Source organism: Chelmon rostratus, chromosome 2 (genome assembly GCF_017976325.1).
Source record: "Chelmon rostratus isolate fCheRos1 chromosome 2, fCheRos1.pri, whole genome shotgun sequence".
In the NCBI taxonomy this organism is placed as follows: domain Eukaryota; kingdom Metazoa; phylum Chordata; class Actinopteri; order Chaetodontiformes; family Chaetodontidae; genus Chelmon; species Chelmon rostratus.
In genome coordinates, this window is record NC_055659.1 from 16,223,716 (window position 1) to 16,246,050 (window position 22,335).

The 22,335-nt window shown below is 41.9% G+C and overlaps 4 protein-coding genes across 4 annotated transcripts; 1 reads left to right on the forward strand and 3 right to left on the reverse strand.

Moving 5' to 3' along the window:
* Positions 1 to 961: 961 nt before the first annotated feature.
* Positions 962 to 3,045, reverse strand: fndc10 (fibronectin type III domain containing 10). The gene is made up of 2 exons (XM_041949555.1): positions 2,915 to 3,045; positions 962 to 2,748 (listed from the first exon to the last, which is right to left on the reverse strand). Exon 2 carries the CDS (start codon positions 2,582 to 2,584, stop codon positions 1,544 to 1,546), a length of 1,041 nt encoding a protein of 346 aa, XP_041805489.1. The 5' UTR covers positions 2,585 to 2,748; positions 2,915 to 3,045; the 3' UTR covers positions 962 to 1,543.
* A 1,832-nt stretch (positions 3,046 to 4,877) lies between these two features.
* LOC121615255 (olfactory receptor class A-like protein 4) lies at positions 4,878 to 6,076 on the forward strand. The gene is made up of 2 exons (XM_041949531.1): positions 4,878 to 4,964; positions 5,054 to 6,076. The coding sequence occupies exons 1-2, from the start codon at positions 4,878 to 4,880 to the stop codon at positions 6,074 to 6,076; spliced, it is 1,110 nt and encodes a 369-aa protein (XP_041805465.1).
* Positions 6,077 to 7,363: 1,287 nt separating this feature from the next.
* LOC121615285 (olfactory receptor class A-like protein 4) lies at positions 7,364 to 9,637 on the reverse strand. Its single transcript, XM_041949580.1, has 4 exons — positions 9,362 to 9,637; positions 8,834 to 9,097; positions 7,823 to 8,068; positions 7,364 to 7,576 (listed from the first exon to the last, which is right to left on the reverse strand). The coding sequence occupies exons 1-4, from the start codon at positions 9,635 to 9,637 to the stop codon at positions 7,364 to 7,366; spliced, it is 999 nt and encodes a 332-aa protein (XP_041805514.1).
* A 1,095-nt stretch (positions 9,638 to 10,732) lies between these two features.
* Positions 10,733 to 20,454, reverse strand: LOC121615194 (von Willebrand factor A domain-containing protein 1-like). The gene is made up of 6 exons (XM_041949444.1): positions 20,055 to 20,454; positions 14,721 to 15,260; positions 14,280 to 14,558; positions 13,700 to 13,975; positions 13,175 to 13,462; positions 10,733 to 13,051 (listed from the first exon to the last, which is right to left on the reverse strand). The coding sequence occupies exons 1-6, from the start codon at positions 20,134 to 20,136 to the stop codon at positions 13,032 to 13,034; spliced, it is 1,485 nt and encodes a 494-aa protein (XP_041805378.1). The 5' UTR covers positions 20,137 to 20,454; the 3' UTR covers positions 10,733 to 13,031.
* Positions 20,455 to 22,335: the final 1,881 nt, after the last annotated feature.

Consider the following 22,335-nt stretch of genomic DNA (forward strand, 5'->3'; position numbering starts at 1 on the left):
TGAAGGCCATATTTTCACCTCAGTAAAAGTGGCCCTAAGAGCACACAGGGCATTACTAAACAATAAAGGCACACATGTGATTCAAATCTGTTAATGCAAGTAAAAATCTTATATACAAGTAAGTGCTAACAAAGGCAGCTGGACTTGCTTGCTTCAGAACTGCAGAAGCCTCTTGGATGAAAGGCAAAACATCTTCTAGAACCACAAGCAAATCCAGTTGCCTCTGTTTGCACTTAGAAGTACTGTGACCTGGATGAATGACAATCTTCACAGACAAGTAGCTACTGTGTTTACAGTGTTGTAGACATAAACAGACATAGCGTGTACCTGTATGCCACATTTAATGATACACCTTTCCATTTGATTTGTATTCAGTGCCACTGTTTTCATGTTTAAACCACTTAGTGTCCTAATCCGTGAATCAGTTCCAAACAAACAACTCCATGTTTTCACTCACTCTATACATGTTTCTTGTTTCTACCTCTATGTTTTTGATAAGATTGCATACTTTCCCCTTTGTCCATGTGGATGTAACTGCATTTTATTAACCATCAGAGATTTTGTCATACCATTTATACCATGGCAACTCTACTTGTCACATTTCTGGGTGTATCTGGCTATTTTGGGCAGTGTTTGCAACTCAATGAGCAGGCTTGGTGGCAATATTGTATTTTTATATGATTTTTGTATTGATGTGATGAACTGCTTTAATTTGCCAGGTATTTAATGTGTCTAAATACCTCAGTTTCTGTTTTGTGATAGACCTGCATCAGGCACCCAGCAAGGCTTTGTCTTTATACAGATATTTTGAATTCATGTCTCTGTGTGAAAACACATGCACACTCTCTCTCACACGAGGAAAAAAAACAAGGACAGCTGTAAAGTATTACAAATGACCTCATGTTACTTTATTCACTCACAGCAGGACATGAACGCATTCTAACTCAAGATGTTTGGCACAGTATTTAGAGATTGTACACCAGATTGGATTGCCCTTCACAAAATGATACAAATACATACTGTATGCAGACGTCAAAGCCAAACTAGATGGTGGGATGATTTAGTCAAGTGGAAAAACTTTTTTCAGTAAAGTTTTATTTTCCTGTGTCCCTAGCAAAAACAGGACAAGTCTGAACACTTTCATAGGCTGTACATTTAGCAAAAAACTGCTGTTTTTGATGTCCTGAAAGCCATTTTGTTAGTTGTATTGCTGTATAAATGCTGCCGGCATACAGATTGACAGACTCAATCACAGACAACCTTGAACAAAACCATAACACAGTAAACTACTGTATAATAGTAAATGTAGGTTATCAGTACTTTTGGTTTAGTGCATCCTCGCAGAGGTTGACAAGGCATGTTAATTGCAGAGCCACAGTAGATTGTGCTTCAATTCAGTCATAACAGGATGTGTATGGCATATTATGTGGCTGACTGAAAAATAACTATCGCTGACAATGAGTGACTATGAGTGGGAGATTAGATATGGATGTTAAATGCAGGCCATTTTATTAATTTAGCAGTGCATCTCGGATTCAGTTTATCAGTGACGCGAGTGAGTGCGGTAGGAGTATGTGTGCTGCGTCGTGGGGCTCATGATGTTTTCTGTGATATATGCCACCAGCAAGCAGATGATGACCAGCATCACGCAAATAGCACCCCCCACCGTTGTCATGGCAATCACAATGTCCTGCATCCCAGACGGCGGCAGGGTAAACTCTACACAGTCCTGCTGCTCTGCTCTCTGAGCTGGACTGGAGCGGGCCAGGGAGCGCAGGCAGATGCGGTAGGGGATGTTTTCATGCAGCTCGGTCAGGAGAAAGTCCCTGCAGCCAGATCCAAGATGGACTCCAGCACACTCAAACTGAGTATAGCTTCCATTCCACCAGCAGCTCAACTCGTAGCCTCCCCGCCTGTGGCGTCGGCCACTCAAAACAGCGCCTGATCTTGGAGTTTCCTGTCTTGTTAAATTAGTGCCAGGATCCGCACTGCTCTTCTGACCAGCTGCAGTCTCTTTTGCCTTTACATGTTGGCCGGTTGTTGTGGAATCTCCCTCATGGGTCCACTGTAACAGTACGCTGCCATTGTTAAGAATATTTGCCACCAGATTCCCCAAAGACACCACAGTCCTGCAGTCTCCCTTGCGACACTTGTAGTCAGGCAGTGTGTGTCGAAAACACAGCTGCCCCCCAATGCCTCCCTCAATCACTTGGTAGGCACACAGTGGTGACACCCCTTCCTCTAGGCTCCAGCTTGGTGCCCTGCCAGACTTTTCAGATATCACAGTAGAAATATTGCCTCTGCTGGTGTTGAAAGAGAAGCCATTTGCTCGGCCTGTTACCTCTTTAAGCTTTGGTGATGGCCTACTTTCGTAGCTGTGATTGCCATAGTTGGAACTGACGTTAGTCTGTTTTAGCCAGCTTTGGGGCGTCCCCAAATTATGCCTGCCTCTCACCTCTGATGGAGATGATGTTGATGATGCTGAGCTGCTGCGATGAGATCTGCCGGACCCAGCTGTGTGGTGTAATGTGCAGAGCAGGAGTGCCGACAAGGCGAGCAGCGATGGTGCTTGTTGGCTTTTCATCTCACTTTCTCTCGTCGATGTATTTTCTCTCACAGTGGATCAGATGAGCGATGGTAAAAGGCGGACTGGTGTCTGCCATAAGATCAGCTCTGCCTCAGCGCACGCAGGCGAAATCCGCGTGAAACCGGACAACGCGTCCATGGGCGACAGGAGCGGGTATGCATCTGCGACAGAAATAACATTTAATCATGCGGCCATGCGGTCAGTAAGAGATTCGAGTATGACCTTGCATATGATGGGCTTTCAGGACGAAGTTAATAAAGCCTAAACGGCGATACAAGTCACCTCAGTGCAGCTTCCGACTCAGAGGGAATTCTAAAAATCACTTACTTGTTTCGGTGAGACACGGGGACCCGGCTATCGTGCCATCAGATTCGCTTTCTTCTTCCTGTCTGGCTTGACGTAAAGGCTTTGATGCCCGCTGTGTGAGAGTGCACGTGGAGAGGCGCGCGCTGCGGAGTGCTTGGGAGCGTGGGTACGTGCACAAAATATTTGTAGTCATCAGCAGTCGGTTTGTGAGTCATCATCCCACACAGCGCTTCAGGTGTCTGTCAATAACGGAGACAACAACCAGAGTGCTGATAACACTGACGGATGGAGGATTTTATCGGACCTGCATCCTGGTCCCCCGCATGCAGGCACAGTACACCAGATCCGATGGTGTACCTGAGTAAACAACATCCACTGCAACACCCAAAACCTGTTTCCTAAAAATAAAAAACACATCTTTTTCCTAATCTTCCATTAGTATGGCATTAAAGTGGAGTCCCAAAGAGCCAAATGTTTTTGAAATAATGTTAGTAGATTCGATCAGTTGAAAGGTTAGGTTGAAAATGTTAAATCAATGTTAAATAATGCTAAATAAAAAAAGTCAGTTGAAAATGTTAAATCAATATTAATTTGTGATAATCATCAGTTTCGATCAATCTGGTAATTGATTCAAAATGGAGAAATCTGCATAATATGCACTGATTCAGATCACAGTTTAGTAAACATTACCTTTCAATATTTAAAAACTGGCCATAAATAAAAAATGGTACTTGAATACTTGAATGTTTATTCTTGGTGCCATGTCTTTTTCTGATAAGGACTGCTTCAGATTTTATTGTGCTATCTCTAAACTATTTGTCTTGGTGCTTAAAGATGGAGTTCGAATTCAGAAAACACAATTCAGATTCAGCTGGCCAGTGGAAAAGTATGAACCGAAGAACTCCCCTTTTTGTCTCTTTCTGCGTAATTTTCCATTAGTTGCCTCTCTGCACTCACTTTTGGATGCACAGCATTCAGGGAGACTTGTGGGAGGAGATACAGCACTCAGTGTTTGACACTTATATAAAACCTACATTTACAGATTGTAAAACAAGTAGAGAGACAGGATAAGAAATTGGTCCTAGCCAGAACTTATTTTAGTAAATGTGTTGTTTAAAGAAGGAGTGGGATTTAAATTAACACATGAACACAATATGACGAATATGCAAATCCTTGCAGTTATTTGTAGGTTTATTCACATGTTTTGTTTGTGGTGTTTTGTTTTTTGTGACATCTTGGTCTCTTAAATGAAGAAAAATCTTACAATAATAAAGAATCTCACATGCAATGGGAAAAAATGTATGCTCAAGATGCATCGTTGTTCTCCACCTTACTTTTAATTAAAAAGATCTTACTGAAATTATTCTGAGCAATAATTCCCCAGGGAGGAACATGGCAACCAGGTAAACAATTAGTACCATGGGAGAGTATGAATGGCTGACTAATAGGAGAAAAAAAATGCTGCATCAGTGGTACTGACTTAGTGACACCTGTCCCTTAGAGATTGCATAGGATAATTGGTTAAATCTGTTTGATCTGCAGTTAATGATATATCTGTCGGTCTAGCTGACACTAGCCACTAATCTATGGGACATTCACGATAGTTTCTAAAAAAAAATAAATGAACAGATCACTGGTCCTTCACAACATGAATGGACTTAAATTCAAAATTTTGAAATAATTCAAAAGGAGCACAACAAATAGCACTCACACCAGTTGATGTGATTGTTCAGGTCAAGAACCAGCGTGGCAGTTGGTCAGTGACGTGGAAGGAAAACATGGAAAACGCCTGCCGTTGCATGTATACTCAAAGCATCAGCATATTAGATTAAATTGTCCTTGAGCCTGGTCAGCAAACACAAATCTATTTGTTTGCGTGTGTGTGCATCTATAAAAGACCAAGAGGACCAGAAACAGGGATCGTGGTGCAAGTCAGGTATCTCAAAGAAAGAGCAAAGTATGTTGCCATGCAGAGGATGATGCCATGTCAGAGGTCCTCACTGTAGATGCTATTTTGTTTGGGCTCTTGGTCTTCTCTGGCATTCTGGGGAATATCTTGGTCATCCATGTGGTGAGGTGATATGTAAAATATTTTACTGGTGAATTGACCTGAATGTTTTAGGTTGCATTGTTCTCAGTCTGTCTTGCTTATGCTCTCAGGTGTTTCAGTCAGCCATTGAGAGTCCATCTCGGAGACTCCCTGCCTCTGACACTATTCTGGTGCACCTGTCACTGGCCAACCTGCTGACCTCGCTATTCCGCACAGTGCCCATCTTTGTGTCAGACCTGGGCTTGAATGTGTCTCTGTCTCCAGGCTGGTGCAGAGTCTTCATGCTGCTCTGGGTTTGGTGGCGAGCTGTGGGCTGTTGGGTGACTCTAGCGCTTAGTGTCTTCCACTGCACTACCCTGAGGCGACAGCATCTGAGCTTTGGACCTCTTGCACAACAGAGGGAGAGGCGGCGCGTTTGGATGGTTCTGGGGCTGGTGTGGGGGGCAAACCTGGTCTTCTCAGTTCCAGCTCTGGTCTATAGCACCCATGTTCACGGCAACTCCACGGTGGAACTGATGGTGATCAGCTGCACCACCAGGCCTCTGCTGGGCTGTATCTGGGAGTTCCCCTCCAACCAGCAGGGCTCAGCCTTTGCCTCCACCTCGCTGGCACTTAATGAGGTGTTGCCACTGGTGCTGATGGTTTGCACCAACCTGGCCACGCTTCATGCACTCGCAAAACACATCCGAGCTGTTACCTCAGGTGGAGAGTCAGGAACAACCCACGGGGAGCTGGAGAAACACGTTTCCAGTGAACGCAAAGCAGCTCATGTAATCATGTCACTAGTGTCGCTCTTTGTGGTCTGCTGGGCACTACAGGTTGCTGCGGTGACATATTACAACCATGATGGGGGACACCATGCTGAAGGACTGCTGACTGTGGCCCACTTCTCTGCCTCACTCTTTGTAGGATTCAGTCCGATGGTGGTGGCCCTGGGACATGGCAAACTGAGGAGGAGAATCATGAGTATGATACTGGGATGGTCTAAATATCTTAAATGTCATAGTGAGGACCCTGAAGAGGAGGGTAAATCCCCAAAGACTAAAGGAAAGAAGGCCAAACAAACCATTTTTATTGTTCAACAGGACAGGAAGGTCATAATAGTGAAGGAGAAAGTTAAAGCAAAGAAATGATGGAAGCAATGTATGATAGAAAATGAAATACTGAAATTTATAACCATAAATAAGTACGGATGTCATCATCCATTTGGATCCAGATGCTTTGTCTGGACAGAACTGTTGTCAAGTATTATTTTGGCTTTTTTTTTTTTTTTTTTTAAATATATCAAGCCATTTGATGCAAGTCAAACTGAGACACAGTATGTCGGCTCAGTCAGAAATCATTACAGTGTAATCATGCAGGGGATTTTCTTTTAGCATAGAAATAATTTTATTCAGTCCATTGTGTCATTGCTTCTTTGTTGTTTCTCTGGGGCTGAGATGTATTGTAATCTCTTGAGTTTTCTTTTGTTTGCACTGTCTGTGCTAGTTGTTTAAGCCAACATCACACACAATGTCTCAATAGGCTTTACAAGCCCACAATAAAAACATTTCAACAGCTCAAAGGCAGTCCAATCGCTAATACACCAAAGAAAAACTCTCTCCAAAATTGTAGCACATAGGGAAAATAATAGAAAACTTGGGGGAAGCAACACAGTGAAAGCTTGATATTAGGTCCAGCAGTATAAGGTTATCAGAAGTTGTCCATTATGATATCATCACTACATTACTCGTTGTGTCCCTGTGTTTAAGCACTCAAATTGTTTATAAGGATCTGCAAACAGAAACTCTAATATTTCAAAATGTGGGCCAGAGACCACTGCCTTATGCTATTTCTTCCAGAAGTTGAAATATTATTTTATTGTGTTACACATGGGGTGACAAAATATGAAATGTTTAGCCAGAAGCCATCATGGTAACAATAACTATTTAAACTGTAGATTTTGTTGATAACAATTTTTAGGCTTCAGGTGATCCATTAACAACACTGTTTCAGAGGATAACAAACACACACAAAATGTAACACCCAGATACTGATATGCAAACTAATGAAAACATATTGCAGTATCGTCTGTATGAATCAGTTTGGATGGTTTGGTATTGATTTTTATTTTTTCTTTGGACCATTTGTTTTAGACCGTAAAATAAAGACATCACACCATCTATCGGCCCTCCTTCACTGGGTCATGTAGCATAAATCCTTTTATCCTTAATTACTTTTGAACAATTTGCCTTTTCATTGAGAGTCCATCAGTCCAACTCCAGAGAGAGAGAGAGAGATCATATATTCATACCTATACCACCAACTTTCTTTCAGTGTTTTTTGAGGGAAGTTTATGCAGATTGTAATTTATAATCAGCAGTATTGTGTGAGTTGCACCTCCACTGCTTCATTACAGCGTACTGTCAGCAGGGCATCTGTCAGTGAGCGAGCGTAGACTTGATGAAAGAACGCAACCGCCGGTGGCCAACTGCCAGAACAGCAGGTGACATGGCAATGAAGATAATGTTGGCAAAACGAGCAATGACCAGAAGAAACTCAGCAGAGGAACCGCGGTTGTAGTTGAAATAGTTGACAGAGATAATGCTGGTTCCCCAGGATGCAATGAAGAGCATTATGAGAGCGAGAATCACCTGGAGAAGCACACGGTGCAAAGAATTAGGGAAGTGAAACTCTGATCAGATATTGAGATTTGATGAAATATTTTCTCCTTGACTCCAATAAAAATGCTGCTAAAAGAATTTATATACATGATTGTTCCATAAATTAATCTGGAGGAAACACTTTAATTTACACATCTACTACTCATCTACATGAAGCACATGGATTCAGTGCGCTCTTTACAACCGCAAAGCTCCAGTCACCCTCCTCTTCCTCACCTTGGCTGCTCGTCTCTCAGCAGGCACCCGTTTTATCACAGGGGCATCTTGCAATGAACTCCGCTTCCTCCCGTGGGTGTAGAGTGTGTAAAGGGAGCCCATGTTGGTAAAGGCCATTAGGATTATGGGAATTGTTTCATGTATCACCATAGACGTGGTGGCATAGGCCAGGCCACTGTAGATGGAGGGAAAGTTCCACACGCAGCCCAGCAGGGGGCGCGTTGTGCTGCTCACCAGCATCAGGGTCTGAGAGAGGAGGAGCCAGAACAGTGAGGAAAGAGAGCGGAATATTTCACTCAGCAATTAAGAAGAAGGTAGTCTTTCATTAGAAAAGGAGACATCTATTTACAATATTTTAGTGCGAATCTGCTTGAACTGAGTCAAAACTCAAATGCAGGACTCTTACCTCCAGTGAGGTGTATAACACTGTACTGCTAGTTCACATGATTGTAGGACATTCTCTACCACTTGTCACGAGAAGCAATGATGCTGCAAGAAGTTTGAATTTCCTTTGTATTAACAGGAAACTATCCTCAAATGATTTATTTTTTAATTACTTCAAATTCAGCACTTTTGTGAGGTTGGTAGAACATGCAGTATGTGTATATACAATCCAGTATTAAACATTAGATCTTTCTACTTGTAATTTCCCCAACACAGATATTTCTCTAAGCTTTAAAGGATCATGCCTGTGCTTTTGTAAGTTTTACCACATTAAAAACAAATGTAACATTTTTACTGACCATTTTGTGAAAGCATGCTATGCAACAAAAGTATTTTTCCTACTATTCCAGACACCGGTTGGTTTCCATTTATTTTGTGCAATGAGATATTCAATTACCAGACTCTTGAGATTTGCTTGAATTGTTAAATTTTAACATCAGGTTTAGTTTTCTTAGTTTCATTAAAGCTGCTTCTTTTTAAAATCTGTGCTAAATATCTTCCTAGCACAAAGTCATTTCCTTGAGGACATTTAAGGTAATGGAGCCTCCTGTTGCATCATGCCCTCACCTCTGTGCTGTTCTCGTTCCCATTTGTAGAAAACATATGAGCAGGAATGGAGTAAATGAAGTTGAGAAGCCAGATGAGGCCCAGGCTTAGCAGTAGTGTTCTAGGAGCGCCTCGGGGCCCATGAAGGTTCCCGATAGTGGGAGCCACACGCCTCAATGTCTGGAGGTGGAACGCACTGAGGAAGAGTGTTGACCACACGTTGACTGAGCGCAGCCACACCCAGACCCCCATGAGGAACTGACACCACTCTTTGGAAGAGTATAGCTGTAAAAGAAAGACATACTTATCTCCTGGAGATACAAAGAGGCCTCTTTCAGCAGCCTATCTAATTCACCTCATGGCTACTGAAGCTACTGTGGGTTTGTTGTGGCAAACACAAACTTTCCAAACAAAAAAAACCTTTGGTCAAAAATCTACACTTTTGTATAGACAAGCGGTGCAATCAAGTCTAATTAACATACCCTTTGAACTAACTAAAAGTGGACTTATTGGCAATCTTAAAAACGACTGCTCTAACAGACCACATACCTCGAGTCCCGTATCTGAGATGACAAGCAGCGTGTTCCTCACCAGAGACACCAGCAGGTTCGACAGTGCCATGTTAATGATAATGATGTCCGAGTTACGTCCCCCACCACGGTCCTTTAATACACTCTTACCAATCACTCCGACCACAGTGGCATTACCCAGGATGCCCAGCAACACCAGGATGATGTAAAAGGCAGTCTGTGCAGGGGACACGGTGACACGAAGCCCCATCCCCACAAGGTCCGTGTCTCCGGCCTCCTCCATGAAGTTGTTCATTGCAGCCATTGTCTCAAAGACCTCGTCGATGAAGCAATTGTAACAGCTGATATAAAGTCTTAAAGCTTACTCCATTTTCAGTTTAATATGTGTCAGTTTCCATCCTTCAGCATGCTGCCAACATGTCAGGCATCAGTGTAATCACCCTGCTGGTCGTTCAGATGCAGTCAGCTAACCTAAAACGCTCCTTCTTGGGGCCGGTGGAAGAAAAGACGATGCAACCTGTGTCAATGCGATAAAACACTGACAGCAGAGGGGTCATTGTGCTGTACTCTGGTAAGACAATCCCTGTTAAGCCTCCAGAAAGCATAAAAACAGCACTGTGTTTTACGCCTTTGGGAGCTCAAGGTGCAGGTTAATGAAACACAGGAGATTAATCAGCTGCCCTCAATGAAATGTGCTTCCTTTGCAACTTCCATTTGTTAGCCCATCATTATCCTAAGGGAAGGGGAAGCCTTTTTGTTTGTGTGCATCTATGCTCTTGAGAAATCAGTTTACCTTCAAATCACTTTTGTAATAGTAAATCAAGTTGTGCCCCCGCTCTCATTGAGCGTTCACAAACGATAAAGGTCCCAAATGAAAACGGTCAATAACATGGCACACAGATACAGCAATCAATATTGGCCAAATTTCCACTTACACTAGATATGTTGTCATCAAAACTGATAAGGACATATCCAGCCAAAGGTGTGAGTCTTACTTGGGGTGTGAGAGGCCCTGTGGTCATATCCCATACAAGCCCCCCACAATCTGGTTTGGGGATTATTTCAAGGAGGGAGTTCACACAAGCAGTACTGAACAAACATCAAATACTTAAACTAAAATAAAGAAATGGGTGTGGAGCTCAGTAACATCTGCCATATAAGTAATGCATGGATGTGTGGTGTGCAGACACCAATGTCTTTACTAATATTCATACAAATACAACAGATGACATCAGTAGGTACATTAAGTCAAGGTATAAGTAACTTTAGTAAGTTTAACACATTTGTAGTTTATCTAAAACATGATAATACATAATGCATCTTCAAATGATTTCTGTCTGGGAAGGTTAACAGCACTTAAATGTTCCACTTAACATCCTTGTCCTTTTTTAATTGGAAGAATAAATAAATAATAAAATAATAAAAAAAATAAAACGTATGAGCTCTAGCAATCCTATATGTTCCGTTTATGTCACTTTTGAGGAAGAATGAAGCTTATAATAGTCCAGTGCAATAGCTGATTACAGCCTATAGCCACTAGATGGTCCCATAAACAACCAAATACCCTAAAATCAGTGAGGACAATTCAAATTTAATGGTATTTTTTCATTTATTCATTCATATTCATTTTATATATAAAATCAAATGCTTATAGACACAACATCTTTCATAGAAATTTTCTTTCTCTTGTCCTTTAACTCGCCCAGAGGAACACTGTAGCAGACAAGTCTGGCAATAAAATCAGTAGCACATAAATACAAAACAGGGACATTTACATTTATATATTCACAGTACACATTCACTGGAAGAATTGGATACTCATGAGCATTGTACAGAAACCGGAAGCTGATCCAGTGTGGCATTTACTCTGATCTGAAGAGCCAAATAACATAAAATGCAACAATCATCTTCATGATTTATAAGCACCACATGCTCATTGCGTTTTATCACTGACAGCAATGCCGACTGTGATTGTCTGTGATTTTACTGCATCTTGCCAGTGTGGCATCTGACACAACTGTCCATCACTGTGCGAAACCAAGAGAAAGACTGATGGAAATTGTCTGTTAAGGCAAAAAAATAAACCTTTTTCTGACTAATTCATGATCGGCTTCAAAGTCAAAGCAATATAATGAACATTACACAAAGGCCACAAATGGTACAGAACAAGCAGACATACGGTCCTTATAAATAATAAAAATTATTCCACACTATTTGCCAGCATGCATGAATACAGCATTGTTTTTAATTGGTCAGTTAGCTCCACTATGGTTTGTTGCCTGCAGCCGTGAAACAGACTTTGGAAAATAATTTTAAATAATTTTGCACTGTTACTGCTGTGTATAAAACAACTCTGTTATATTTGTACATCTGGAACATTTTCACAGATGATCACTGCTTTTTTAAGTTTCAAAGAAGGAACCAGTGTCAGTCAGAGCAAGAGCTATACTAATCTGAGAAAAACATTAACAGGCAAGGTCATAGTCCTCTAGCTTGGCATTCAAAGCTTCTTTAGCCTCAGGCCCATATTAGACTGGAAAAGGTAGAAGTAATTGATGCTCATGTCAGATCAACTCTTTTTCAGCCTTTTAAATGAATAATGAAGTGAAAAAGAAATGCAATTCAACCTGATTATCAGGCTCCTGTAGCTCACCTACTCAGGTCCCAGTTTATCAGGGCACTTGTATTTCTACTTGCATTGCATCAGCTTTAGCTCCACAATTCATATTGAAGATGCTGCGCGGTTTATGGTACCTCAAAGACTTAAAATAAACAGTTTTCTCAAGCCTATGTTATTTCAGGCATTCAACAAGAAACAAACATTTACTACATATTAAGAACTTTGAATATAATTGGAAGGAGAAGAGAACATTTTCATACAATTTCAAGTAAATACACCTGTATCTATGTAACAGTACAATTAAAGAGTAGGCTGACACAATAGACTGGTAATAATAAATAATGATTGTCGATAACAATAGTTCCTCACACAAACTTACCTGCATACTCTGGCGAACTGAACACTTGTGAGATGCTGTGATCAACAGCCTTCCTGCAATTTTGAAAAACGTTCTGCCAGATTTGTTCAGCCGTTGTGAGGACAGAGGGCTGGGACCATGTGATAAAGCCTTTTTTGTCAATTCAAGATGAAAAGTTTAATTTAAACTAATAATCTCAAAGATTTTCATTGTAAATAACACAATGGTGATTGAGCCCGTGGCTCACTGATGAAAGCCCTTGCATTAACAGTACTATGAGCTGGGCTTCTGTTGCATCATTCTTGGGAAAAATCACAAGTGGCGCACAGTTAGTGACGCATTCTCCATTGCTCAGCAGTGGTTGGTCCACCAGAGAGGGTAGGTGGAGCCAATGCAACAGACTGCTAGAGTTTTCTGGTTTCTGCTAGCGTTGCGAGTAGTTACCATGGCTGAACAAAGGTCAATGACTTCAGATGAAACTTGATGTCAGACGAGTGACAGTGATTGAATCTCTGTGCAGTGACCAAAAACACACCTGCAATTACAGCTTATCGCCATAGGTGCCACCAAAGAGGACGAAATAGAGATCTTCAAGATTGTTAGAAATAATATTCAGTCCTGCACAAGGTATCTAGTGCATACAGCACTTCACATGCTCGATTTCACCCATTTGTTTTGCTCCAGCTGCCTAATTATTGCAGACTCTGGTTGTTAACCCCACTGGCTGGAATCTATCAGAGAGAACAGAGAGAGACGGGACATTATGCTTCCTCTAATGAACCAAACCTGCCATTTATGAACATAATTGCAGAAATTGAGAAACAAAATAGATAATAATATTCAGCTCAGCCAACCTGTGTGTCTCTCTGCAGTGCAGCAAATCCCTTCTCCTCGGCCGGAGCTGTAGACCGGGGACACACACACTCGGCTGCTTGGTGCGATGTGTGTGAGCTGCATTGAATGAGAGGTAGGAGGCAGGTAGACGGAGGAGATGGAGGGCTTCGAGGAGGAACTGAGTGAGTTTTCTCTCTCCCAGCTCAGCCAGTAGCCTTTCAAGCCTTTCTGATGGCCCCGCCACGCTACCCGCACCTCCTGACGCTGCACCGGGGTCAGCTGGAGGTCGGCCAGGGCAGGCAGAGCAGCTGCAGGAAGAAAAACTTTCAGCGTGGTCCAGTGAAACTCATACAGCATCAAATCAATAATTCACGAAATAACTCTAAAGGTCAACTTTCAATAAATAGAAATAAACAGAACAAAGTGAATACTTTAACCAACGACAACTAAATTACCTGGAAGGAGGAACAACTGAAAGACACAAAGTCAAACATATGCACACAGATATAAAAACATGGTGGTCAAACGTCAAACTGAAAGCATACCCTCTTGAGTGCATGCCCTCACAGACATGGCTCTCTCTTTCCCATTCACATGCAGAGCACTGACTGTGACCAGGTACTGAGTGCCCGGCTCCAGGCCGGTCAGTAAGGTGGAGTTCTGCTGGCTGCGTAACGTCACGGTCTGGACACGTCCACTTGGAATAGTGCCGTACTCCACCGTATATCTCTGGACTCGTGCTGGCTGCAGGGGGCCCCAGCTCACACGAACCTGACGAGGGCCAGAGTCTGATACGGAGACCACTGCAGGGCTTAAAACATCTGAGGGGAGTGCAGGCAGAAGGGGGCAAAGATCACAGATGAGATGATGACTACCATTAGCAAATTAAGGTTAATTATAATGAAGTTAGGTCTTAGTCTGGTGTGCCTTACACAGATTGCTGTGCAGCACCTGTTGCATCAGGGGTTGTGTGTATTGTTGCAAATGAAATACACTAAATACAAACTTTAAATATACAGGAAACAGCCTTCACAGTCAAACTCTCAAAACACTCAAAATCTACAATTCCCTGAAAACTGAGATAAGAAGATTGTAAAAAATGAAATCCCCTTTAAATCCCCTCACCAGGAAGCGTGGTGAAGTTAACAGAGAGTGTGTTGAACAGCCTCTGGTTGGATTCTGGACGGAGGAAAGCTGTGTAGGCGGTATCAGGATGCAGGTTGGCCAGCTCTACCCAGCTGGAGTCGCCTGGGAGAGTGCGTCTGGTTTCAGGGTCCAGTTTCCACACAGAATGATACCGGAGTTCATAGTAACCTCTGCCTGCCTTTAGAACAGGACGCCACTGCAGCACAGCACTGTGGGAAGTCAAGTGAACCACACGGAGCCGTTCTGCACCAATGATTTCTATAGATAAGACAAGATGAGAGGAAAGAGAGATGCAAAGCAACATGAAAAATAGAGACTGGAGTGAACAGAGTGCCATAGTTACTTTTTCTTCTTCTACTGTGCAAAACCTCATATTTCAAACACACACACACACACACACACACACACACACACACATACTAATTATGGCCTCCCTCAGGTCCTCTCTGATAATTTCGATGTTATCTATGTCCACAGAGTAGAGGTGGGACTTCAGAGGTGGTGTCACTGCACGTTGTAACACCTGGTAGTTGCCATGTACTGTAGACACGGCTATCACAGAAACTCCTTTCGCCTTCAGCTCAGACATCAGCTTGTCCACGTCTCCAGGCTGTACACCATCTGTCAGCCACAGCAGTATCCTTGGCACGTTCTCCGCCGTCTCGGTGAGAATCCGCTGGGCCACCCTCAGCGCCGCCTCGGTGTTGGTGTCTCCCTGCAGCTGGCTGACAGTCCGGACAGCTTTCTGCAGACTTTCCTGATTTTTGTGGACATCCAGGCTGAACTCCAGGCGAGGGCTTGTGCCCACCTGCAGCAGCCCGACTCGTACATGCCCGCGGCCCAGTGAGAAGGGGCGAAGCAGCTCGGCGGTGAAGAGCAACATGCGCAAGAACTCGTAGTTTGCCACACTTCCCGAAGAGTCCAGTAGGATCAGAATATCCCCTTCACAGCAGTTTAACACTGTGCACAACAGGAGGAAAAACGGGGTCATTTCAGCATGTGAGTGTGAAGCTCATTTCATTCTTGTTTCGATCAACAGGTTGATTAGTTACCATTAATCACATTTATGCCGCCATACAGCGTTCAAACCTGCATGAAATTAATTTTTTAGCCACTGGGGGCAGCTGAAATAGTTCAACACAACATTCACATATTATCACTTCCATGTTGATATGGTGTACTAGTCAGCAAAGTTGCTCATTTAAACATTATTTATACATCCAGGAGATACAGAGCAACATCGGCACTGATTTGAAGTGTGTTTCTGGCCACCCGGTGAATGTAAAGCAAATATTCACCCTCCTTTTAGCTCTTCTGCTGCTAAATGCTGCACTTTGTTCACCAGCTAGTTGCTAAGTTTGTCTGCTATGTGAAGAGCTTTGAGTACAGCTGCTTACTGGGACTGAAAACAACACCACAGTAAAGCTTTGGGCCGGAAAACTAAAACAAGTAGCTAAAGAAAAGCTCCACCAAACCGAGGGAAACTGTTGGAGAGTCAGGCCTCTCTGAGGGCTCCTCACGACAAGTGACTACTTTTGAAATACACTTTCGTGTGTGTGAAAAGTTCATTTGATCCATAAATAAACTGGTAATAGCAGCTTTAAAGTAGAGCTTCAATTTCCCCCTTTTTAGACACTGGATCAAGGCACAGGCAGGCAAGTTTTTAATTAATGGTTAATGTAGAATTTTCATAAAACATGGTGATGAATCATCCTGTCGTGACTACATTAATATCTCAGTCATATAAAAAAGGGACGCTGATTTAAGGCTTCTTTGGCAAGACTGATCTTTTTAATGTCACCGATACCATTACTGTCCTTGGGGAAGCATTAATATAAAGAATGAAAGGCAGTAACAGGTATATGAGGTGTCCTGTTTCCCGCACCACAATGACATCCTGAGAGCAATCTGCTGCGCTGCTCACACTGTATCAAAACATGTCAGAAAATATTGCATTGAGAAAACTTGAGAGCTGCAGCAGAGGATATGTGCGAGCGAGGAATCAGGAGAATTGGTCACAGGAGTTGATTTATCACATGACCCAAGAGTGAGATTTAAATTGGTGATAAAAACAGTGACAGAAAAGAGAGAAGAGAAAGCACATCCCACATCTGGGGAGCTCTCCAACACAATGAACAATCGTGTTTTCTCCATCTTTCATCATTTCTCAGAGGCTCGTCGTCAAAAAGTCGTCTTGGTGGAATAATTTTCAATGGAAAGAATCAATTCTTCTGACGAACACCATCCTGCATGATCAGATATGTGTCCAATACATTTGGGGACTCACTAATCTGTGGTTTTATACCATCACCTATTATACATTAGATTAGATTCGATTAGACTTTATTGATCTCACAATGGAGAAATTCACTATAAATGACTAATACACTGACACTAATTCTTATAATAATTTGGATTGAGATTCAGAATGAATACTAGTATTAGAAGCAATACTAATATTAAATAATAAACAATTTTAGTGGAAATTGTCATTTTTTACATATCAATTTCACTGTGAAAAAAAGAAAATGATGATGATGTGATTATTCTAGCATCTCTACCAAACAAGTCTGGAGAACGTGATTTATATGCCTTAGTATTTCTGCAGCACCACAATGCTCCATTTATAATAGTATGTTCTGACACATTTAACCATTATTTAAAAATTGCAGCTCCTGCGATTTAGATACAGCACTTGGCCATATTGCGATTTCATTAACACTTCGATAAGTGGCTCATCCCTAATGTGTGCGCTATATGAAACTCACAGAATCTTTCCTAATAGTCCCCTACATGATATACACATCTGCTTTATTGTCTCACTTCTTCCATATCGTTCACACTTCTCTGTATTTTCCATTTGCATCTCCTCTGCAGAACACACCCTTTTTTTTCATTGCAGCAATGGTCCATAATCATTAAACTTTTATAGGGAGGCAGAAAATAAAGCAGCAGGAAAATAAACTGGTGGAGAGGAAATGAGGGAGAACAGCGCAATCAGACAAAGAGGTGTCAGCCAACATCTTAATGAAACACAGATAACTTACAAAGATTACAAGAGAAGGGAGGCAACAGAAGCATCAAGAAAGTGAAAACGCTGAGGGAATTTAGATATATTTACAGTATGTGTATACATGGCGGCAAAGGGGAGAAGCTGAAAAGGGGAAAATGAGGCAGAGAACACAGAAATGAGACAGAAAGATGAGGGGAGATAGTTGGATCAGGGTTGCTGATGGAGATGTACAGTAATTGCTCCATCTTTGCATTCCTCACAGGAAAAGTGCATGTGACTATGTATATGCATGTGTGTGTGTGTGAGAGAGAGAAAGATTTGAGCATGTCATCTGTCATTTAACTGGTTTCAAGCAGTGCCAAGGCCATATGTTATACTGCAGAGCTGCACAGATGAATGAAAAATATGTTAATGCTTCCTGTGAAGTTTGCTGAGTGCACTATCAACATCAAACAGACAGATGGTAGACTATCCAGCCTGTGCTGGATCAAAATCATCGCAGCCTACTTCTAAACTCTTGATCATCTGAAACATTTTGCACATAATCTGGATGTGGCTCTGCCGCCTTTTTAAACGTTTGCAGATTTCCAGCAGAAAAGTGAAACCGCAAATTGATTAAAAATTCCACACATTCCACGTGGGCTTCTTTTTGTGTGTGTGTGTGTGTGTGTGTGTGTGTGTGTGTGTGTGTGTGTGTGTAGGGTGTTAACTTAGCCAATAAGTCAAAAATATTTACTTTTAATTAGCTGTGGCCACTTGTATGTGCCACAACTTTCTCTACGCGGAGGAGCATGGAGGACAAAGCTCCTACTGTCCTTAAAAATACAGTGATGGGCTGATCTTCAAAAAGAATGAAACATGAACAATAAACAGTTTACCTGCATTACTGAGCTAATGAGGAGGATTCAGCTTTAGTTTAGCACTGCATGGATCAGCACCAATTTTTGTCTGATCTCTTCAGCCTTCAGTGACATGACTGATTTATCAGTTCTCCGTGCAGTGTGCTTATCATATCCTTGTAAGGTTATCTCTCATTTCTTATTAATCACAGGAAGTACTACATGCTTCTAAACACGGTATAATGTCTTCTGTATATCTGCAGGAGTGCTGTCATGTCTGAGAAAATAACCCTGATTGATGTCAGAGTGATGTCATCAGGGTTATCCCATCTTGAGCTTGGAGACTACAGCATTAAAACAGAAAGCTTGTGTTATTAACTGAGGGCATGGAGAAAGATGTGGGTGTTATCAGGTAGGGGGTTGCAGTTGAATTATGAGGAAATGTCCCACACTATAGCAACTACAGGTTAGGATATGTCAACCTCTGCTGCAACCATTTTGGCCTTTCTGTTTTACTTTCTTGTGAGTCTCTCAACTCCAGTGACCAGAGCTAGTGGACACAATCTTTACTTGCATATGTTTCTGTAAACTATTTGAGTCCAGTTTGGCTGTAATATTTCCAGTGGTGTCGTAATTTGGAACAGATGATGTTTTCCATAGCTTGTTACAGTTAATACACCCTGATAATTTGTTCCATAGGAAGTCACAAAAACAACTTTGGTCCGGTTCAGCCACCTGGCTTCTTTTCCAGTTTAAAGCTATGAAAGAAACCTGCACCTGCAGTGGTAGACAAAGTGTCCCCTAATTAAGTGAAAGTATCACATTTTCTAAGAATAATCCATTACAGATAAAAGTCTTGCTTCAAAGTCCTCGAAAGTACTGAACTATTATTGTACTGAAAAGTGAAAGTACTCATTATGCAGACAAATACCCCTGTGAGTGTTACATATTATACTACAGTTTATTATTATTACTATAATCTTCTTCTTCGTATCTATATTTTAATGTTAACTAGTGGAGTTGAAGCTAATTTTACGTACTTAATATACTGTTGGGAATTTCAATCTGTAAAACTGCATAATACTTTATACAGTGAATGTGTGTTTTGTATGTAAAAACTGTAATCTGACAAGTAGTGAGTGACTATAGCTGGCATATAAATGTAGTGGAGAGGAAGCAGAGCAGCATTATACTTAAATGTTCACGTAAAGTACAAGTACTTCAAAACCTGTCCTCAAGTATGGTGCTTGAGTAAATGTACTGTGATCCAATAAAGAAATATAAAACAATCTGTTCATGTTGCAGCCTGTGAAAGTGACTATTTACACCCATTTGAGATTATTACAGACCATTTTATTGATTAGATCATAAGCATATAAGAAGACACACTCATTGCATTTTCTTTATTAAAAATAAAGAAACACTGTTATGCAATGCACCAGCACACAATAACACTGTCCAAGTGACAACTTGTTGAAACCAGTCTGTGTGCGGAAATGATCCTGGCCTGTTGCTTCATATTAAAAATGTCAGTGATCGTTAACCCGCATTGCTTTATGCCACCCTGTGGCGTGCTGTGCTTCAATTCAGCAAACATGTATTGAGAGCAAACTTTTACATACTTATACTCACTACAAGGGAACAGTTGTGTGAGTGTATTTGCATAAACCGTAAAGTTTACCTTGAAAGAGAAGCACGTTTTTTTCTGAAGATTTAACTCTTATCCCAGACTCCATGTACAGAAAGTCTAATTTTTCTCATCTCACCCCTTAGAAAAAGCATAGTGCAACCTGCCAACTTTGTGTTTGTGTATTTGGTCTGTATATGGTTCACGTTTCATTCGGCGCTACACCTGTACCTGTTCTGTTCATATCTGTAGTGTAGTTTATGCTGTCAACTCACCTGTGGCAGGTACAGACATTTGCATGTTGCTCCGCTGCAACATCGCCCAGAGAAGAACACAGCGAAGTAAAAACCTCTTCATCTTTTCTGAGCAGCTTTACAGAAGAAATGAATTTGATCAGAAACAGCACAGGCAGGTGGCATAACCAACAGCAGGTCTTCCGCCACCGGCTCCCATCGCACAGATCACTGACACAAAAGGTCCGGGCTGCACCTCTGTCGCCTCCTCAGCGGAGTTTCGCCGCTGTACGGATCATCCAGACTTTTCTTCAGCGAACACCTGCGTCATACCTGCTCCTCACTCAGTACAGCATTGTTTGCGCGGTGCACTTATTTCCTTTAATGTAAGACTACTACTCTCCCAGTCCGTAAAAGGGTCTCACTTTCAAGTCCAGAGTACTCCTCCTCCTCCTCTAGCCAGGAAATAAAGTCATTCTCAACTTTTGCCTAGTTTGATCTTAGTTGGGACTTTTAAGGACAGATGCTCTCTTGATGCTGACTGCTTCTCTGCTTCCTCCTGTACTGTAATTCCCCAGTCCAGGAGTCCGAGGGTCACCACACCGACTCATAGAGACCAAGTGGACACCCATGAGAAAGGCTTTGTGTCCCAGAGTAACCAAGAAATCTCATCATAATTGTGCCAGAAATATACGTCTGCTGTGGCTGCTAGAAGAATGATCTCATCAGTTTTCCCCACACATTATCCTGTGCTGGAGGGATTACAGTGAAAATGATATGACCTTCATTTTCTCTGGGGACACCCTTGAAGCCGCTCAGGCCGACCACAAAACTGGACCCCACTTTGGGAAACAGTAACAGGGCAAGACACCCATTTGGATCACGCAGCGGCAATGGAAAACCATTCAGCCGGTCCATTAGACAGGATTACAGTAAATACCACAGCTGCCACTTATCAGAAAGATAACTTGGATTAAGTGCAGGCTATTCACATGCATTTATTGTGGTTGATTACAATAGAACCCATGTCTCTGCCTCCCCTCAGTGTGCGTGTGTGTCTCACCAGATAAAGATAAAAGGCTTAATAAATGGAGGACACTGACTAAACGTGCCCTCTTCATATGAGAGAGTCCTGCATGTGTCTTCACTTCACTGGAAATAATGTGGCTAATCTGTCTGCTTGTACTGTTTATGACTGTGGGTTTTCAGACAGGCTGTAGTGCAGCGTGGGACAGAGGTGGGATGGTGAGGCAGATACTGGAAAGATAATGTTTTAAAATGGACATATCTTGATTCTGTCTTTTGATAGATGATACAAAATACGTTTTCTTACCTGGCAGGTGTCCCTGCAGACGTTCAGTATGTTCCGAAGAGTCTGTCTGCAGGTTCATGAATCCTGAAGACCTCTTGATGGTCTTCTAATTTTGATTGAAGGTGAATTAATGACGAAAACACGTCTGCTTAAGACCACTGTAATATGTGTAAATATGAAGCTACTGCTAGCAGAGGGTTAGTTTTGCCTAGCATAAGGACAAGGGGCTAGCCTAGCCCAGCCAAGACATAGCCTGACACACAACCCCTTGTAAAACCACAAAACACAAACATGATTTAATGTGAATGAGTGAGCTGTAGACATGCTTTTAGGTTGATTTTGTTACCTTTGGAAAGAGCCAGGCTAGCTGTTTCACCTTGTTTCCAGTCTTCATACTGAGCTAAGCTAACTGGCTGCTGGCTCCAACTTCATATTTACCACACAGACATGAGAGTGGTATCCATCCAACTCTCGCAAGAAATGTCAAACAATTTGTTTTGAGTTTGAGTTCATATGTATTGCATGTAAGAGCCCAGACACCGAAAATATTGTTGCAGTGGAGAAACATTTGTCTCTTACATTACATTGCAAACAAACAACAATTGCCTGACATATCAAATCTGCCAAAAAAATGTTGTCCTCCTCAAACACAGCTCAAGTTTTGCTTTTTTGTTTTTTATTAAGCTCTGTCTCGTGAGCAGCTCTTCAGGAATATTCACGTCGAATCATATCACCACTGATGGCTGAAACTGGTGTAAACTTTGTAATATGTTGCTGCCTCTGGCTTTCCTCTTCAGATAGTTAATGCTCAATATCTGAGTCCACAGCCTATGAAGCTATACATCCAACCTGACTCAGTGCTATTGAACTCACCAGACACGCCATAATTACACTGAAAAATAAGTACACGCACACACAAAGTACAATTACACACAATCAGAGATGAACACAATACAATCAAATATGCCATTTGGCAACAAATGTGACATTCTGGTAACCTTGATCAATTCC

Bases quoted from the DNA above. Each gene is read 5' to 3' on its own strand.
- fndc10 (XM_041949555.1), bottom strand. From the start codon at position 2,584: ATGAAAAGCCAACAAGCACCATCGCTGCTCGCCTTGTCGGCACTCCTG.
- LOC121615255 (XM_041949531.1), top strand. From the start codon at position 4,878: ATGTCAGAGGTCCTCACTGTAGATGCTATTTTGTTTGGGCTCTTGGTC. The intron at 4,965-5,053 runs GTGAGGTGATAT...TTATGCTCTCAG, and splicing joins ATATCTTGGTCATCCATGTG to GTGTTTCAGTCAGCCATTGA.
- LOC121615285 (XM_041949580.1), bottom strand. From the start codon at position 9,637: ATGAACAACTTCATGGAGGAGGCCGGAGACACGGACCTTGTGGGGATG. The intron at 9,098-9,361 runs GTATGTGGTCTG...TTTCTTTTACAG, and splicing joins TCTCAGATACGGGACTCGAG to CTATACTCTTCCAAAGAGTG. The intron at 8,069-8,833 runs GTGAGGGCATGA...CTCCTCTCTCAG, and splicing joins GGAACGAGAACAGCACAGAG to ACCCTGATGCTGGTGAGCAG.
- LOC121615194 (XM_041949444.1), bottom strand. From the start codon at position 20,136: ATGAAGAGGTTTTTACTTCGCTGTGTTCTTCTCTGGGCGATGTTGCAG. The intron at 15,261-20,054 runs GTGAGTTGACAG...TGTTGTGCACAG, and splicing joins AATGTCTGTACCTGCCACAG to TGTTAAACTGCTGTGAAGGG. The intron at 13,976-14,279 runs GTGAGGGGATTT...CACTCCCCTCAG, and splicing joins TAACTTCACCACGCTTCCTG to ATGTTTTAAGCCCTGCAGTG.